Raw genomic sequence first — 21,520 nt, 5'->3', positions numbered from 1 at the left:
AAGTTGATTTCCGGAAAGAGGCACGAAATTTATTCAATAAAATGGCGAAACTCGAGACTGCAATTTTGATTATCTTTTGGGAAGAAGTTTTGGAGAGATTTCATTTAGTTAATAAAAAAATACAGAGCCCTGGTTTAGACATTTGTGAAGGCAACAAGTTAATTGTTTCTTTAAAAGACTTTGTGAGCAACATACGACATCAATCAGATCAAATGTTACAGGAATACGACGAAAAAGCTAAAAAATTAAGTACTAGTGTAATAATAGACTACAATTACATAAACAAGAGACGCATTATCCCAAAATTTTCAGATAAGTCTACAGGTGAATTCTCAGTATACGGCGCAGAAAGATTTAAAGAGACACGTTAAAAGTTGCGTTGGATAAGCTGATTATGGATTTAAATAAAAGGAGACAAGTCTATGAGACATATAGCAAAAAATTCAAATTTTTAATGGATTTGCAAGACAAAAATATCGAAAACATAGATTTGGAAATTGCACGTCATATTATTGATTACTATCCCGATGACGTAGACGAGCATTTAGTGAATGAGTGCATTCAATTAAAATCGTACTTACTCCAATCTATGTCTGAGTCTTACACCTCTTGCAGTGACATTTTTATGCTCATGTATGAAAATAAACTTATTAACATGTTCCCTAACTGCTATACCATTTTAAAGATTTTTTTAACATTGCCAATCACTAGCTGTGAAGCAGAACGCTCCTTCTCCAAGATGTCCTATGTAGAAAATAAATATAGGACAACAATGTCGAACCATCGACTAAATAATTTATCACTTCTTTCCATAAATTGTGATTTAACAAAAGACCATCAAAAGACTTGGAATGTGATGACCAAATAACTGTCAATTTCTGTGACTACAACCTATCAATTTCTTTTACTAATTCATAATAAGTAAATAAATAAAATTGTTTTATTGTTTTTTTTATATTCTTATTAAATATCACTATTTCGGTTTCTCTCTCACCCAAAGTTTGCCTGGAAGAGATTGCTACCACAGCAATAAGGTCGCCTTTTGTACAACTAATACTTGCGTAGATTTAAGTAACATTTATGTTACTTAAATCCACATATCACAAATACCGAAGTCTACAGCAGAATAGGCAGAAAAAGAGAATTGCTCAATATAATAAAAATAAGAAAAACATCATACTTAGGGCATATATTGAGAAATGAAAAATACCACGTCTTACAATTGATAGTTAAGGGTAAGATTGAAGGAAAGAGAGGTCTCGGCAGGAAGAAACTATCTTGGTTGAGAAACATCAGAAACTGGACTCACCTAATTTTGAAGAACTTATAAAGAAAGCCGAGAATCGTGAAGATTTGCCAATGTGATCGCCAACCTCCACGAAAGAGACGGCACGTAAAGAAGAAGAATAATAATATATCATTATAGAAACAGTTTTTTCATATGGCTATTAGTTGAGTACTTATGTAGGCCCCTAAGTAGTTTCAGCTCAGGGCCCCACAAATTCACGATCCGCCCCTGAGCACCAGTCAAGATAAAAGATAGCTGTCAAATGAAGCTGTCATTTCAGAAATTTACCTATTTAGTGCTTTATTATTATTGAAAACTCATTCCTACATCGGAAATCTCAAAGATGTATTTATAAATACAAATTAATATGAATTAAAGTAAAATAAAGTAATCATGCAATTACAAGAATAATTATAGTATTATTACAATATTAAATAACTTATTAATTTAGGTACTATTAAATTGTTAGAACTTTAGGATTTAAGATCTTCAACTATTCCTCCATCCTCCATCGACTGCTAGACAATACCTAACCCAGGCGATCATAAAATTCTCTTCTTACATTCGCTAGTTGGTTAACTGAAATTCTATTCCATTTGGCAGAAATAGCATTTTTTAACTCGTCTAGATTTTGGTATTTTTTATCCTTGTATATCCTGTTTTTTAAATGGCCCCAGAGAATGAAATCATTTGGCGAAATATCAGGAGACCTTGCTGGCCAATTTACTGTATGATTTAGGCCAATAACGTTTCCGTTAAAACTATTGTCTAAATATTCCCGAACAGCCAGGGTACTATGTGCCGGGCAGCCATCCATTTGGTACCAAACTTCCTGATTTTTCCTAGCGGCATCATGTAAAGCAGGTAAAATATGATTTTCGGGTAGTTCCAAATAATATTCTGCATTTAAAGTTCGCGTAAGAAATAATGGCCCGATAATATTGTGTCCGAATATCCCTGCCCAAACATTTACTTCATGTGGATATTGCGTCCTTCTTTCGACAAACCTGTGTTGGTTTTCTTTGTTCCTTGTTAATAGATAAATTTCTGAAATGACAACTTCATTTGACAGTTATCTTTTACCTTGACTGGTGCTCATAAGTAAATACAGGACCATAAGAAAGGAGAAATATTTAAAAAGAAATCGGCGATAACTCGTTAACGGGCTAATCAAAAATATCTAAAGTTATTCTTTTGAATGTGGGTTTTAGTGCTCTTCAATAAACCTAAATAGAATTATTCTCTTAAATAATTAGGGAAGCCAATAATTGACCCCATTAAAATTTACATGGGATTTCTTATGTCCCGCTAGACGATGCAATACCCGGTATATACTCTAATATAATATCCATCCATAGACGGGGCCCATGCCCATACCTACCATACTCTATATAAAGGCATATTATATTGAATACGTATTTAAACAAGGTATTAAGTAAACAACACAACTCAAACATATCAAGATGTTCATATCTGGTTTGTTTGCCTTAACATTATCAATTTCCTGTGGATATTCAACAAAAATTCTCCGGTCGAATAGGGACAAAAAATCATTTGTTGGTGTAAACTTCCCTATCAACTAGTATTATACCTACAAATATTATACCTACTTATCGGTATCGGTAGTATAGTGTGACCAACGGATCTGTAGCTACGGGGTATCGGCAGGGGAACGCAGTTGTAAACAAAACACGCCCAATTTCATTCATAAAATAGGCATGGGCGTACGGTGTTATATGAAAATAATGTGTATCATAAATATAATACTCAGATTAATAATTTTTTTCAAAAAACTTTATGCTGTTGAATCGTTACTGTTGAGTTAGCAGATAAACACTAAAAGCATTAAAAGCTCCCTTAAATATTTTGAATCATTTATTATTGTGTTGTTAATATAATAGAAAATAATTACAGCTGGGGTTGGAGCCTTTGGTGTTACAGCAAAATAAAACACTAAATCAGTACAATACACCGAAACACTTTAATTTTACACTGGACGCACGTTTCGCTAACCATGTCTGCCATCAGCAGATGATCAAGACTGAGTCTTGAGGTATATTTATTTATATATCTGTACTAACTATATTTTTTTCTATAATACATAATTTTAGATATAACTATTTCCAGCAAAAAAAAATCTTGAAAATAGTTAACTTTGGAAGCGCAAACAAAACATAATTTTACTCATCAGTAGATCTGATATTGCCTATTACACCAGATATGGTATCGCTCCGCCAGCAGTTTTTAAAGGTTAGGTCATTGTCTACCCATATGTTACATCCAAATAGATAATACTTGGCTATATTTTCGAATTTCGCGTATATATATTTATATCTCTCTCTGCAATATAATGGGCCGCTCCATTAATATTTATCTGTTATTTTAACATTTACGCCAAAAAAATTCATTTGATTTTAATAACCCCCTAAGCGTTTCCCTGCAAAAGGAAAATTCGATTCTTCCTGCAATTTTTGCAAAAGCTTTCTAATTGTGGGGACGAGTTTGAATTCGAGATAAAATCTATTTATCAAATTCCTGACCACTTCGAAAAAGTCGTTGAGCTTTTCGACAGCAGTCTCACGTGGTCGTTTCTTTCCAGAGAGGATATCATTTTATCGGGGTTAGTTTTCAGCCTTTTTTTTATCTTCTGTGTGAATTTTTTTATAGCCGATACGCTAACTCCGGTATAAAGAAATATCCGCTCAAGTTTACGTTTAAGCGGCAACTCAAGCGAACTCTCTGTAGCTTCTTCATCGCAAACCCTATTATGAACACAAGGAAATACACCAAATGAGATTTCATCCACGTTATTATTAACTTACCTATATAAATTAGCTATTATTTCTCTTGTCTGACTATGTAGCGTCTTACCCTTAACAAATTTATTCGTTTTAAAACACAAATATACGATCAAACTTGATATTAATAATTAAAAACTACGAACGAAAAACATTATAACAAGATAACAAAACAATAAAACACAACTTAACTATCAAATATACTAAAAATATAGGAATAAAGTTTAGGATAACCGGTATAAAATAATGAAATAAAGTAATAATGATCAAAAAAATGACACCGCCACTGGATATTTCAATAGTATTCAATATTCCTACTCTTTTCAGAAGAGACCGTGAAGTTGGGGATAAAGCAAGCGAATAGGAAAGGCGTAAAAGCCATGGCAACCGGTGTTAACAAATCCTGTGACACTCGCCAATGTGTTCGATGAATAGGCGGCCATGCGCGGCGATGCCGGTTTGCCAATGATATCGTTGAAAATCTTCAACTTTCATAATAGGAAGATTACAGAATAGAAGAAAGAAATAAGTTATTAAATAAAACATCGAACAATATGAACACGTTAAAATTCCTTAGTAATATACGTCAGAATATATGCTAAACACATTATATATAATAAAAATATATTAAATTTATAGTTCATGTCTGGCAATTTTGCAATTTTATAGATAAACGTGGCAATATCGATTTTTTTTTCTCGCATTCCTTCCGTAGCTACAGATCCGCTGGTCAAACAGTAGGTATTGTAACTAGTACTACCGTATTACCTAGCTACCTATTATACGAGTAAAGAAATCTGCCACTAACATCACTATATTATTATCAACGATTTATTTCCTACTACGGTAAACATTTCACTATCATATCATTCGTGCAATAATAAAATCCATGAATGGGAAAGAATTATTAAAAATTTAGTAATGGATGAACACACCGATTTTCGTTCATTCATTGCGGTTGGCGAATGCGTATAGATGACTATAGTCTAGCAGTAGCGTCCGAGCGATTTTTTATGAGAAAATTATTTTACATATTTTTTATGTTGATACTTTAAGTTAATAAAATTAGTGTTATGGAATGTATTATACAATTACATCGGAAATTACATATCCTAATTCCCGTGTTCGATTGAAAAAAAAATAAATGAAATTGAAGTTTTATTTTGGCATCTTTAAGCCATAATATGTATCGAAACTTTAATCCATCGAAAAAATGAAGTCATAGGAGCCATATATATTGCATTAAAAATTGGCATAATAATATGTCAAAAAGTGGTATTTAAATGGAAACGAGAAAATAGATCTTTGTCTAAAAACTAAATTAATTACTAATTTTTGACCGTTTTTATGTTAATTTTTAATAAAACATATACCGGGTGGTGCATGGTCGTTGGAAACATAGGAAATCGCATGCAAATTTAAAACTGTCCAGGATATGGGCTCTCCTGTTAATTTTTCAGTAAAGTTGTAAATAGGTTTTTATAAGTCTGCGAGGGGTGTCTCACTATTGGAATTACGTGTACATTTTCTTGGTAGTCGCTGGCAGTTATTGGCAGTCTTATGGCAGTCACCTATAATAATTACAAGTTGTAAATAGGTTTTTTAAAGGTCTGCCTATTCTGAATTCACATAAAAAAAATTTAAGAAATTTAAGAAAAACTGCATCTATTTGGGAATTAAAACTAAACAGGTAGCAATGCAAAACCTGGCAAATGCGTACATATCTTAAGTTTTCATCCTATAATTTTGTCAATGTTAAATTGTATTTTCTAAACGTTAGATTTTTGTCCCATTCGAACCAGATATAAATTAACATTTCGGGATTACATACATTTCGGGGACACTAAGGTAGGTACTATAGTGGTATAGAGAGCACAACAAATTACATTTAACAATGATAAAATCGTAGATTGACAACTTAAGGTCTGTTGACATTTGACTGGTTTTATATCGTTACTTGTTCAGTTTTAATTCAAAAATAGATGCAGTTTTTCTTAAATTACTTAAAATCGGCTTGTCCAGAATTGTACAAATTTTTTATGTGAATTCAGAATAGGCAGACCTTTAAAAAACCTATGTACAACTTAACTATAAAATTAGCAGGAACACCAATATTTGGACAGTTTCAAATTTGCATGTAATTTCCGATGTTTCCAACGACGATGCACCACCCGGTATAGTACAGTCATTTGATTCTAACAAAGGTTACACGAAAAGTTTATAGATTTCGATATGTTCTTTCGGAATTTTAACTTTGCCACCTCGTATCCTTACCGCTCGCGCTGCCATATTGTAAAAGTGGCGCTTAAAAGCACTTTTTGGCAATATCTATTTTCTTTATTTTACGATAAAAACATTTATATACAAGAGATGTAGATCTTCATTTGACGACTCCATATACGCCTCCAAACATATACATTCTCAAACCAGAAAAAGAAAAAAATTGCAACAAACCTTACAAATACCAAGAGGATGTCAGGGAACCTGGTGGATACAGAAAGGCTACGATAACAAAAAACGCGCCGCTTACTCTACCTCAAAGTTAGAAAGTACCTTTTACCTTGCTCAGAAAAAAGATTTTTTTGACCAAAACGCATTTAGAGTACATCATTTTGTGGCCCTAGTACCCCCAAATATAGATTTCTTGAAATAAAAAGAGCTTGTTACATAAATTGTAAGAAATTGCCTCTAGTCTCATTTATTTGTATATAAATGTTTTTATCGTAAAATGAGTGTAAAAAAAGATATTGTCAAAAAACTGATTTTGGGCGCAAATTTACCTATATGGCTGCGCCAGTTGCAGTAATATGATGTAACGATGTTAGAATTCGGGAAGGGCAAATCGAAATCTGTAAAATTACCCATTTTCAAAACTCCCAATACACTTGCTAGGTAAAACTCCCAAATGACTGTACTAATCTGGATAGGTTTAACAGACATTCATCGTTTAGCCCTACATGTTAGTCCTTCTCGACCAAATGCTTAAAACTGAATGATATGAAAAAACGCTATGAAATTGCAAACTAGCCATTTCATTAGATTAGAAATTCTTTATGCCATCTATTTTCTGGTTTATTTAATGTTTTAAAGTATCTCTACAATTAAGGTAGGTAATAGATAAATAAAAATAATTATTTTGTGAAACTGACATATATGTATGTTAGTTAGAATCAAATTATTTTCTAATACAGAAATAAACGGTGTCAGCGATGGCTAAGAAATGATGATCGTTGTCATTTATAATATGTAAAATTATATGGGGAATATCATCGATGTTCATTTACAAGCCAACTAGATGCCGTTTTTTTTCGATCATACGGTATTATACAAAATGCTTAACAGAATATTTTTTTTAATGTAAGGATAAGAGATTTTTGATTTAGTTTTCTGTGCTTTTTAAAACCAAATGGTAAAACGGGTAAATTAAATTTTATGAGCATAAACCACAATCTTATTTCGTTTTTGATTATTGTTCTACCATTTTCACTTTTTAAGTTTTCACTTTTTTTAACTAGGTATAAGAATTTAACATAAAGTAATAAATGTAAACTTCAATTATTTTAATATATTTGTTTTTTTTTCAAACGTCACAAAGGTATTAATTTTTGCGACGTGATTGACAATATAAAAAAGTCATTTTAACGCCTCGGCATAAAAGTAAAGCACTTTGACGCCTAAGCATAAAAGTACGAAAATATATTATTAAACTGACCTCAAATTTAATGAGCGTAACCATAGTTTCTCGATATATAATTACATACAAAGTATGACTTTTAAATATTTTTATATTTTTATAATTTTTATATTATTTGGAACGTTGGAAATTGTTTAAAAACTTATTTGTGGCTATGTAAAAAATAGACTATTCTATTCGAAGTAAAAATGACTGACTGACTTCAAATGAATGAAAACTGAGTTTGAGTTACATTAATCATTTGTTAACTGTGAAACTCACAGCCTACTTATAATCATAAAACCTATTTAATCATAGAGTACTTTATTTAATAACAATAGAAGTTTAAAATAAGATTTTTACAAAACTGTTAATTATACCTACTATTCTACTAATATTAATCGTTGTCATTTTATATGTAAAATTATACCATACGATCGAAAAAAAAACGGCGTCAACGACGCCTGCGAAATAACAATCGATGATAATTTTGGCTATGTCAGTTCTACACTTCATTTTTACTTGGCTCGTACTCTTCTTTATTTTTTAATTGCGCTTTCTGCTAACTTAAACTAATAAACTAACTGGACTTAAGAGGTTGTCATTTATTTTCATTTTGAATTAAAATGATGTTTAACTGCTGTAGTTTAAAATTCGATTTTTTTTAATCTTTCTATGTATAATTAGTGTTAATTTTTGACGTTTGAAGTTCTTTGTCAATTATAATAAAGAATTTCTAGAGGTTGACTTTTATCATTGCCAAAATTATCAATGATTGTCATACCCCAACCGTCTTTGACACCGTTTTATTTTATTATACGGTATATGCATGAGGAATATCATTTATCGAAACATTCAACCCAACTTGACGCAATTTTTGCAATCATTTTTGAGCCCAAAAGGAATAGGTATATGTAATAAATTATTATATAAATCCCTTTATTAAATTATATCACAACTTTCTTGTTGAATTTTAATATCAAAATAATTATTTGTAATTTCCGTTTCTCTAATTTAAGATTTAGGACTAAATGGTAAATTTTAAAATTAGAGAATATATTAACTAAACACCCACTACCTCCGCCCATGATATCCACATGCAGAGTGTCGTAAGCATACGTCACCATTTTCGCTTCCATTCATGAAACAAATGCGAACCTTTAAATTCGATCGCGCCCTCGCGCGACACAACCGATCCTTGTTTGTCCCTTGCCATTACGGATATTATTCATTTTTTCGGGCACGGTTACCGGACAAATCGACAAAAGGACGGTAAGAAACGTGATGAAAAAAATGCAGAGTTGCGACATAGGAAGTGGCCAAGCCTTTTAACTTTTTCGTAGTCCGTAAAAACGAGAAACGCGTAGGTTTGCTGCCGCTCTTTCTGTCTCTGTCGCGCCGTCGTTCTGCTCGGTCGGTCGTTCATTTGTTCACGTCAAATCCATTCATTTTTTTTTTGATCATGAAGTAAAATCAAACATGGCGGCCGAAACATACAAAGTGAGATTAGTCGAACGGCTAAAAATTAAAATAGGTAAGTTAATGTGTTGTTTTATTAGTACATTTATTAGTTTATCCATAAAGATAAATAGTAAAGCCATGCGCCAATGACTGGCCTTTGTCGATAGCGATGCTAAGCATTGTTGACATTTTGAGGTTGGCTCACTGCAGGTGGTAAGATTTTATGAATCAAACTAATGAATTTGTTATTTGATAACAGTTTATTTTCATATACCAATGTCTTTTAAGGCGAAGCCAAGAATTTACCCACAAGAAGCCATGGATCTTCCACACAAAGAGATGTTTACTGTACTCTATCTCTAGATCAGGAAGAAATATTCCGGACATCCACGGTACATCAATCTCTGAGGCACGTATAACGTATAACCTACATAAATTAAGCCTTTTTATTACATATATCTAATTAACTAAATACAGTGGTACTAAACCTATTTTTTTCCTTCAACAGCCCATTTTTTGGAGAGGAGTTCCAGTTTGATGTGCCTCGTGATTTCCGATTTATTTCCATCTACGTTTTTGACAGAGACCGACAAAACAACAAACAGGATAAAGTTTTGGGCAAGGTAGCTATTCGAAGAGAACACCTTGCTTCCTACAATAATAAAGATCATTGGTTTTCAATCAAAGCAGTGGATGCGGATAGCGAAGTGCAGGGAAAAGCGAATATTGAAATTCGGTTTGAACATATATTTGCAAGAAACAAAAATTTGAGTTTTTCAACCAACACCAAAAAATTGTTTGTGAAAGTTTCGGAGTGCTTGGATTTAACATTAAAGAATGGGGCTTGTGATCCTTACGCGTTAGTCTGTGTAACATATACAAACGGTAAACGTCTTTCAAAAAGAACTAAGGTGCGTAAAAAAACTACTAATCCTCAGTTTGAGGAGGAGTTTTCATTTAACTCATGTGAAGATAGTGATGGTGATTCGGAAGTTTGTGAACTCTTGGTGTCAATATGGCATGATACCCCGGGAATGAGTGATGATGTGTTTTTGGGAGAAGTTAAAGTGCAGCTCAGGGGCCATCAGCAGCAGAATGCTGCTCATCGAAAAGCTTGGTAAGTTTTTGTATGTTTTGAAAATGCCCAGAATATAGTTTAGTATGCCTACAGTGCAATTTATTTTCTCACTTCACAGACTAACTTTTATTTGAGCTAGTATATTTATAAAATAGGACAAATTGCTGTGATTTTAGTCAAGCTTTTATAGTATGTAAGATGTTAGTATTACAAATAATATCAGAGATCACAGCTATTGACATAACCTACCTAAACTGTATTTAAACATGTTAAAAGGACAAAAGAAAATTCTATAACACTATACCTTATATTGCAGCATTTTTAAATATCCTAGTTTATATTATCATTCTATAACACTACACAGATAAAATACGATGAAAAAAAACGGCGTCAGCGATGACTATGAAATGAAGATTGCTGTCATTTTATATGTAAAATTATATGGGGAAAGTAATTGATTGTCAATTTCAAGCCAACTGCACGCCGTTTTTTTTTCGTTTATACGGTATCTACCGTATGATGATTATGATATGAAAAAAAAGGGTAGGTTTTTTGGTGCCTTTATGTTATTTCACAAAAGATCGCCAACATACAGGGTGGCGCCTCTCATACGACGCGGAGGCTGCAAGGAGAACTACAGCTTGTATTGAACTGAAATTTTGTAAGCATAAATATGTAGGTGGATTTAGAGCATTTTTTAAAAATATAGAGAATTCTATAGGGGATCACAAAAAATGTTACACATCAAAGTTGTGTTTTTTGTAATAGAACACCCTATATGTATGTACATATATTAATTAATTTTTGGATTCTAGGAGAAAAATAAAGACGAGTTGCATTAGAGAAGTATATGGCTAAAATGTAAGGTGTTTTTTGGTTTGGTTGACATATTTAACTTTTTCTAAAAGTGAAGAACAAATTTTAAATATCAATAAAAGCTACCTAAACTGGAATTTACCCGGTATAGTCTAATATGTAGTTAAAACAACCATTGTGCTCTAAATTAAATTAAAACTTGGCCCAAAAAGTTATACAGGGTGCGACAAAATTAATATTGAACATTGGTCACATTTAAATGCAAGTTACTCGTTTATTTTAAATGTAACATCCAGTATATTATTCCGATATTCAATAGAGAATTCCCTGTGGGTTGCCTACCCCTCAAACAAAGATTTTTCTAGATATTTTTATTTTTATGATCTAGTGACAGTAGATCTTTATCTAGGTGGCTGGTGATATGTCTTAGTGCCGGTATTAGTATCCTAGGTATATCAGAGAAAATTGATATGATTCTATTAGTTGGGGGCTGCAGTGTGCATTGACGCCATTGACTAATTAATAGAATATTTAAATGCTCTTGATTTATCTAGTCTGGACTTTTTTTTATCTGGATATGTTAAAAGACAGTGTTTTCAAAACTCGACCAACATGTTGACAACATGAAAGAATTAATTGTGGCTGCTTTTCGAAGTAGAACTTCACATAATATATATATCTCTTAACATGCAAAGAGTATATATTTTATGCCGCGAACAGGAATGGGAATAATTTTGAGCATTTGATTTCATCTAACTAATTTTTGTTACCTACATAATTATACGTTTATATCTAGTTTCAATTATGTAATAATTAAAATATATTTTAAACGTGTATCCGATTCGGTATCCGAGCGTTTATCTTTTTATTGTCGTTGAATATTTTACTCTACATGCATTAATTTTGATTAAAATTAACATAAGGCATATCACAGCCACCTAGATTTATCAAATAATAAAGATCTACTGAAGTAAAATCATAAAAATGAAAATATCTAGAAAAATCGTTGTTTAAAGGGCAGGCAACCTTAATAGTATTTTGAAGATATGTATATGAATTCTCCATTGAGTATTGGAATAATATACCAGGTGTTCTATTTAAAATAAAGGAGTAAATTGCTTTTAAATGTGATCAGTATTCAATATTAATTTTCTCTCACCCTGTATAACTTTTCGGGTCAAATTTTAATTTGATTTAAAGTACAATAGTTATTTTAACTACATAATACTCTATACCGGATAAATTAATATTATAATTTAGGATAATTATAGGTAATTCAGGTAGCATTTATTGAAAATTTAAGTTTGTTCTTTATTCTTAGAAATTGTTAAATAAGTCAAAAACTTTACATTTTAGCCATATACTTCTCTAATAAAACTCACCTTAATTTTTCTCCTAGAATCCCAAAATCAAATTTTAATATAGGGTTTCCATTACAAAAAACACAACTTTGATGTGTATTTTTTTTGGTGACACCCTGTAGAACTCTCTATATTTTTAAAACGATGTACTTAAACAGCCGTTAAACGGTAGCCTACTAAAATGCCGTTAATAGATATTGTGACGTCGTTCATATTGGCGGAAAGTAATGCCTACCTATAAGCATTTTGCAAGAGGACCTGTGGCTCCGTGGTTGAGGCTATCGCTTCGTGAGCGAATGGTCCGTGGTTCAAATCTCACGCCGACCAAGACTTTTTTATATTTTTGTTGCTTATAGCGTGATCTTATTGCATTGGTTTCGCTCTTTTTGGTCTTGGCGATCTTTTGTGAAATAACATAAAGGTTTTGTTAAGCCACCAAAAAAATGGTTTAGCATATTGTTATTAGCGCTTTATTTGTTAAAATGGTTAAGCAATATTACTATTAACGCAAATAAAAACAGAGAATCGACTGAACAGTCAACTAACCAATTTATGGAGGCAGATTTGCATCATGCGAGTAGCTGGCTTAGGTGACACGTGACACCACCACACAACTAAATTCATCGGCAGTTTTTGACTTGGGAGCATTTTTTTGAACCGCAGATTTTTTCCCTTGTACTCATCGCAGGAAAGTAGCGGTTTCTTAGAAAACCGACGTGCGGTTGGTAGTTTTCAAACGAAAACCTTTTTTACTGGATGTAGAGAACGGCAATAGGAAATCCGATACCAGCAGGAAGTTGCGTGAAAGCCATATGACATGCACCATCTTTCAGATTAAGTAACCAGTTTGAAATAAAAATACCGAGAAACATTCCAATAGGCGACGTTAGCCAAGGTTATTTTGTTGATGTTAATAGATAACAAAAGGCATAACTAACAAGGGTGTATATGATTAAAAGTATATTATTTCTAACTACTTAATTATCCCAAAAATTTTGGTATACATTTTAGATCGAAATTAATTTCAAATTCGCAAACGCGCGTTTAAAGTGCAAAAATGTTACCTACTGTTTGAATCAGTGATCTAGAAAATTGTCATTTTGATGATTAAACTTTTCTGTTTACAGGTATTTTCCAGGGTATTTTATTTTTATCATTTTTCCTCGCATTTTTCATTAAACTTAATAGTCCAGGAGGCAGTGAAATTCTTTTGTACTTATTTTCCCAGTGGATGAATATACTTATAGCCCACTATATCCTAGTGGGTGAATATAAAATAGTTTTTCGGATGGTAAGTAATATAAATTGACAATTTGTGAGTTTGGCTAAAATTTTCGGATGCGTTTTATCTCGGGTTTTATAAATAAAATAAAAAAAGTCCACTTATTTTTCCAGTCATAAATATTTGACATTTATTAAAGTGAATCATTTTATTATTGGAAATAACAGACAGGCACATCCCAAGTGGTGGAAAGTCAGTCTGGCTGAAATTTGAGGATGAAAAAAGTTTACAGATTTTTAAAATAAATAACCTTTATTTTCCCATGCTTGAAATTTAACGTATCATTGGAAAACTATTATAAACTAAAATCAGAAGCAAGTCTTGCAGATTTACGAAATGAATCTGGCGGCATCTTGAAAGTGAAAAAATTACAAAATTTTTGTCACATGATAAATAATACTATAATTTCATAGAGAATACACGTCTGGCTGTCATTTACAATGATAAAAGCCTCGCTAGACTCACAAGCCAGATCGTACATTTCCTATTTTTAGATGCGAAAATTTTTCAGGCTCTGCAAATTCGTGATTTTCAATATAGCAAATTTTCCATATAGGGATAACAACAATCATCTGTATAATTGAACATGCCGAATTTAGCGTGCCTTACGAGCGTTGTATGAGTCTGGCAAGGCTTTCGGGATGTTCCACATGAGCCATTGTTAAACTATTTGCAGCTGTAATTATAAAATATAAACTATCATCTGACAAATTTTTAGGACTTCGAAAATAATGGCAATGGTTTCAATAATTTTTATCCAATTTTTCACCTGCCAGACATTATTACTCAGCCTCGCTCAGATATACAGGATGATTCACGGCCATGGCACGTCAGACGTTTATGGCGGACCGGTGATAGGATTTTTTTGAAAATTTGGATTTTTGCATAAAGGCAACTGCTCCATCTATCTAAATTACTTTCAGCATTACAGAGTTGCCGTTTTATACTAAAAGTGGTAGTATCCTTGTTATTTTAAATAGAACACCCTGTATATTATTATATTTTTCGAAACTACTTACTACCGTATCTAAAAAATTTTCTATGGTACTAACCTATACTGTCTACTATATCTGTTAATTTTCGAGTACTAAACGCAGTTTTACACATAAAAAATAAAAACAAAAATAAATATCAAAACTTGATATATATCCGATATTTGATATTTTTTATAAATATCATGATATTTGCCAACCCTGTGTAAAAGTATATGGGAAATGTCATCGATGCTCATTTCCCAGTTAATTTCCAAGCCAACTGGACGTCTTTTTTTTCTATCATACTTTACAATGTGTATAAATGTGCCAAATCTCGAGTGCCCTTCACATGTGCCAAATCTCGAGGCAAATGGAAAAAACTCTGAAATAAATGCAATTTATGTTTATGTGTATAATAAATATAAATAATAATCGATTAAATTATAGTTAATATAAAATTTGATTAACAAATTAGTTTTATTTAACAACCGGGGAAATTGCGGTCGTGAAGACTAGATAAAGACAGGCTGTGACAATACTATGTATGTATATCAAGTTGTATTTAACATCTTCATTAAACTAGCAACAATGGGTATATTGTAATTGAACCATTGTGCTTTGTTTTGGCGTCTTCCTTTATTGCTATGCTCATTCAGATGTTGTAGGCGCGTTGAAATCGATTTTTTGCATTCCCCGTGGGCTGTCGACCGTGCTACAAATTACTAATTTACGTTTTTTCTTTTAATATTTTCTGAACAGGTCACAGTTCAATGGGAACTGGAAAAGCAGACTAAAATATAGCAACTATATTATTTCCGAACAGCATGTAGCTAAATCCAAGCAAAAATTTTAAGATTTCTGGAGGGATTTCTTCACTGATTTCTGCATAGAGGCTTCAGTTGAATAAAATAGCGTCAGTGAAAAGTGGTACAGGGTAAACGGCAGGGTGCAATGATTTAAATAAACTTGATTTTAATTAAGAACACACAAGTGTATAGAAACGTGTCTACTGGTAGGTAAATAAAACAATAATGCACAATAAAACAGAAATATATAAATTAATGTATAAAAATGGAACACCACAGTTACAATGTAACTGTGGTGTTTCTTGTTTATACATGAACTATCAAATGATGAGCAAATGCAATAATCAGACCATAACTCCTTTGGTCTTGGTATTGCAGTAAATAAGTAGTTTTGGTCTTGCAGGGTCCAGTCTATATTTTTATTTGTTAACTACATTCGCATACCACTTTTTCATTATTGTTTTCTAAATGTATACAGGGTGTCCCAAGATTCCCTGGACATAGAATTAGTACCGAGATTAGTACGTATTTTTGGAATCAAAATAAGTTCATTCGACACAATTTACTTACCTCTATACAAAATTGCTTCGATTGTCCGCTAGAGGGCATTAAACTTAAAAAAGAAATATTTCAAATATTTTAAGAACCCTTATTCCGATTTGAATGGGATTTTGGGTGTCTACAGTTTTTTATTATTGACATTTTGAGAAAAATGCATTGTTCATAAAAATTTTTGCTTGTTCTAAAATGGTTAATCGCGTTTATATACTTTTCCCGAGACTTTTCCAAATTTCCATACCGTTTTAGAGAAATTTAAGAAAAATATGAAAATATGGTAAATTTTTTTCCTAAAAGTCCTAAAAATTAAAAGGCGTTTCTATGGTAATATCAATTTGATTTCATTTTTTGATAGATAGTTATTAGTTTTGATTAACATCATATTCTTTGCTGTTATAAAGTATCATATTTAGCGATAACGTTCATACCCTTTCGTTGGCATTGAACTAAATACACTTTGTGCTTCTTTAACATTTTAAAACAACAAAAATATTACTTTATTTAAAATTCTATGAATAACAATCTATCAAAGAATGAAAACAAAGTTATATTACCATAGAAACGGGTTTTGATTTTTAGGAATAATTGAACAATATTTTCAAGTTTTTCTTGTTTATTTTAAATTTTCTCTAAAAGGGTACGGAAATTTGAAAAAGTATAAACGGGATTAACCATTTTGGAACAAACAAAAATTTTTATGAAGAATGGATTATTCTCAAAATGTCAGACTAATAAAAAAGTTTTTCCTCTTGTAAAGACAATCCGGGGACATACTGTAGGTCTTGGTCTTGTTGCAAGACTTCGAGGTCTTGCAGTTTTTTAACAGATTTTACTAGATGGCATTTTCTACATAGAAAATCTATAAATAAGTAGTATTTTTAGTAATTTAATGCAAATGTATTCTTTGACGAAAATTTTTATTTTTTAATTATACTTATGATTCAGCATTTCTTTCTTTAAAATTTTATGCAATAGTCGAGAAAATACTATTTGCAATAAATTAACACGATAATTTTGAACAAATAAGTAGTTTTTTTATACCACATAAACATGAAAAGGAATGCAACTGAGACCCGTGCATCATTATTATAAGTAGTTATATGGCAGCATCCAAGTGTACTTGGTCGAAATAACTTTGACTGTGTCATCCGGTCATCCCGCCTTTAAGATGAATCCGAAGGTGAAACTATATTTCATTAAGGTGTTTTTGCTTCCCATTTTGTCGAAAAATGCCTTAATATTTTTAATGACACACTTGGGTCTCAATTATAGTTAAGACCTTTTTTCTTAACATCTTTTCAATCCAAAATAGCGCTGAGGCATAGTGTAAGGAAACGTTTAAGTAAAGTTAGACTTAGCGTGAGGTTAGTAAACGTACAACCTTTGAGTGACAATGCTGACTGGTGACTTTGATGATGATGTCTTCAGAGGAGGATCTCCCAGGAGTCCAATAGAGCTTCCACTGATCATATTGACGTGATAGAACGACAACGCTAATCTTGCTTGCAAGTTACAAGTATCTGTTTAAGCTACGCTCACATGCAATATAGGCGACCGACTATTTTGTTGCAAAAATGAAGATATTATATTTTTTTCTCAATTTTTTTCTTATGGAGCCGATCGGCCGACTATTTAGTCGCATGTGTGCGCAGCTTTATAAGAGTACTAGCGTGTACCAGCGACTTCGTTCGCGTCGAATTAATCATTTGTAATGGTGATAATAAAGCAAAGCAAGAATTTTCATTAACATACAAACTGGATAAAATTTTCTCACATTTATGTCAGCATGAGAAAAAACAATACTAAGGCGATATTATTATATAACTTGTTAATATTTGAGGGGTAGTTTCATCTCGTTGGAATTTGACTTTCGAAAAATCCGTTTGTCAAAAATAAGCTTTTTATGTCAAGCAGTTTAAGCAGAATCGTGGTTAAGAAATTACCCAACTTTTTGGAACACCCTGTATGATTTTTTAAAAAATTTCAAAATATGTAAAAAAACCAAATAAATTATGCTTGTCCAAGCGTTTTACCGAAAGACTAACCGTTTTTTAAATAACAAATATTGTAATATTTGAGGGGCGTTTTTACCCTCTTGGAATTTGAGATTCGAGAAACCCCTCCTTATCAAACCTCTACACCTCACAGTCAATCCGTTTGCCAAAAATCAGCTTTAAACGTCAAGCAGTTTAAGCAGAATCATGATTACCCAATGGTCATATTTTATGAAACACCCTGTATGAATTTATAAAAATTCTTGAAATATGTAAAACAACAAAATAAAATATACATGTTTAAGAGTTTTCCGAAAAACTCACCGGTTTATAAATAAAAAATATTTTAATATTTGAGGGATAGTTTCGCCCCCTTAGAATTCGAGTTTCGAAAAATCCCTTCTTACCGAACCTCTACACCCTAGAGTCAATCTGTTTTCCAAAAATCAGCTTTTTACGTCAAGCGCTTTAAGCAGGATCGTGATTAATCAATGACCAGATTTTTCGAAACACCCTGTATACATTTTTAGAAAATCTTAAAATATGTAAAAAAAAACAAAATAAAATATACGTGTTTAAGCGTTTTTCGGAAACTTGACCGTTTTTTAAATAAAAAATATTGTAATATGTGAGGGGTGGTTTCACCCTCTTGGAACTGGAATTTCGAAAAATCCTTTCTTATCGAACCTCTACACCCTAGAATCAACCTGCATGCCAAAATTGAGCTTCTTACGTTGAGTGGTTTGAGCAGGATCGTGATTAATGAGTATGTCAGTCACTTAAGGATTTTATATATTAGTATAGATATTAGTTCTACACCAAAATAATTGGCCGACTAATAATTGTATCAAATGGGAAATGGTCGGGTTTTGCCTTAGTATCATAGAAATAAACATCTAATTATTGTTATTAGTTAAATTTTTGATTAATTTTAAATAACTGGGTTAATTACTAGTAAATATGCAACAATGACATTTATCAAAAATATGTTCGTCAGGGCAGCGATCAGAAGGATCGTTTATATACTTGCTATATTTTTTTCATTATTTAAGAGTTCTTTACTTTTATATGAGATGATTTTTATACCTACCCGAGTACCTACCAATTTTCTGTCTTAAAATCGTCTTTAGCAGACATGTATATCATAAATGTTTACTTATTATAAATGAGTAAGTAATAAACCTACCTTATGTTCTATTTTGTGTGCGTAGGACTTACTTCAATCTCATCGCCCACGCTTTTTCCATATTAAATCATACAATAGCAATAAGTAATAATGAAAAAGAAACAAGGAACTATTTTTTCTCGCAAAGCTGTTACTCACTAGGTTTATTGCCATCTGCGTCGGTACTTTTCCGATAAACGAATTACTGAATGAAAATGTCTGCTGACTAGTTGGAAATTCTAGGAATAATGTGAGTATGTACAGAACGTTTCATACGATATTCTGCATATGTTTATGTATTACCAAACAGTAATGCGATCGTTTAGTTTGAACTGGATGTACCGTGGGAAAATATAAAGACAATTGCTTTCTCAATACTACTTATTTTTTTGCATATTTATTTTTAATTTTTTATAGTAGAAATTTTCAATAAAGTGTATATGTAATGTATATGTAGAATATTTAGGAGGGGGTTAACCACTGCGACCTTACAGATCTATTGTGTGTTCCCCTTTCTTGAGTTATAACGGGTTATAACTTATAACTCATCATACAGTATCATATCTTTGACAAAAGCCAGTATCTGAGGCAGCTCCACAGAGGCCAGCTCTCCATCTTCGACATCAGCCGTACCAAAGTTTCTGGCATGAACGGTTGTCGTCTCGGCGCACTCAGTGACAATGTGTTCTGGTGTTTCCCCATTTTCCCCACAAAGTGCAGTCGCCGTTGTTTCTCAGCTTCAATCTGCTGAGGTGTTTGTTGAGGAGACAGTGTCCCGAGGATTCCCATTCCAGGTTACGGATGGAGTCCTCCAGGTTCTTTAGTTCTTCTTTAAGCTGGTTTCCACCTAGAAAGCAGAACGGTTCTAGTCCATTTAGTGGAGTGTTCGCTCCTTTTCTAGCTAGATCGTTTGCGTTGTCATTGCCTTCTATCCCTTGGTGAGCGGGCACTAAGAATAGGAGGACTTTATTTTCTTTACCTAATTTGTTCAGCTTCTCTAGGCATTCTTTGACCAACTGCGAATTGATGGTTACAGAGTTGGTCGCTTTTCGTACTGCTAACTATCGGATAAGATGGCTATTTCCTGTTTAAGTGAATATATGAATGCTATTTTATTTATTTAGTTGTAATATTTTTCTATAAGTTTATATTCTTGTACAGGGTGCACCAAACAATTCGCAAGAAACGCGAACTTCCATCGGTATAAGTTACAAAAATGCCCTTTAAACATGTCAGAAGTTCGGTTAGATGACAATGATGACATGATATCGAAAAGTTTGTTACTCTAATTCACCCAGCTTCCCAAGCTGGGGGTCTAGCCAGAGTTCCCAACTGGCAAAGGAGTACGACATGACAGGGAGACGCGATATCCCCAAAGCTGTTTACAGCAACATTAGAAGAAATCTTCCGTCAACTGGACTGGACCAACAAATGATTAAAAATAGATGGGCAATCTTATCCATGATATCCATGCTGATGACATAGTCCTAATTGCCAATAGTCCTGAAGAACTACAAGCACAAATTAATGAACTAAATACAGTCAGCAATAAAGTGGGTCTCAAAACGAATTTAGCAAAAACTGTAAGTAATGTACAACGAACTAGTGGAAAGAAAAGACATTCTAATAAATAACAACGCTGGAAATAAGTTAGAGAAGTCTTAGTAGAAGAATACACACAGCTCGGGATCTCTACTACCAGAAATCAACAGAAGAATTATGGAAGAAACTCAATCATATTCATATCTAGACTGCCACTCTATCTAAAGAAGAAAACAATCGACCAATGTGTACTACTAGTCATGACCTATGCATGCGGAACCTGGACACTTAAAACGGACATTATAAGGAAACTGCAGGTCGCACAACGTTCAATGGACCGAAAGATGCTGGGAATAACCAAGAAAGACCGTAAAAGAATAGAGTGGATACGACAAAAGATCCAGGTAATAGTCATCCACACAGTCAAATCCCTCAAATGGCAATGGGCAGGACACCTGGCAAGGAGAACGGATAACAGATGAACTACAAAAATTACAGCATGGTACCCACGAGGAATTATGACACCTAGAAGAAGACCGAACTTGAGGTGGGACCATGATATTAGGAAATTAGCAGGGATATTTTTGATTCTTGTCACCTTGCCTTTATTTTCGATAACTTATAATATGTATAATATCATTAATATATCAATTTCATTGTGAAAATTTACCTTTTTTCGGCAGTAATTACTAAGTTTCTTATTATTTCTTTTTATTATTATTTA

General features: G+C 32.5%; 1 protein-coding gene across 2 annotated transcripts in view; it reads left to right on the top strand.

The window, feature by feature from the left end:
* Positions 1-8,924: 8,924 nt before the first annotated feature.
* Positions 8,925-21,520, top strand: part of LOC115890528 (GTPase-activating protein) — a 57,027-nt gene continuing 44,431 nt past the window's right edge. For both annotated transcript variants that reach the window (XM_030910774.1, XM_030910773.1), the window contains exons 1-3: positions 8,925-9,293; positions 9,509-9,629; positions 9,729-10,337. In XM_030910774.1, the coding sequence (XP_030766634.1) occupies positions 9,239-9,293; positions 9,509-9,629; positions 9,729-10,337 (785 nt within the window). In that variant the 5' untranslated portion in view covers positions 8,925-9,238. The remainder of the gene's footprint in view (positions 9,294-9,508; positions 9,630-9,728; positions 10,338-21,520) is intronic.

Source organism: Sitophilus oryzae, unplaced genomic scaffold (assembly GCF_002938485.1).
Source record: "Sitophilus oryzae breed Bouriz unplaced genomic scaffold, Soryzae_2.0 scaffold_882_pilon_pilon, whole genome shotgun sequence".
Lineage (NCBI taxonomy): Eukaryota > Metazoa > Arthropoda > Insecta > Coleoptera > Curculionidae > Sitophilus > Sitophilus oryzae.
This window is presented reverse-complemented; position numbering and strand designations above follow the sequence as displayed.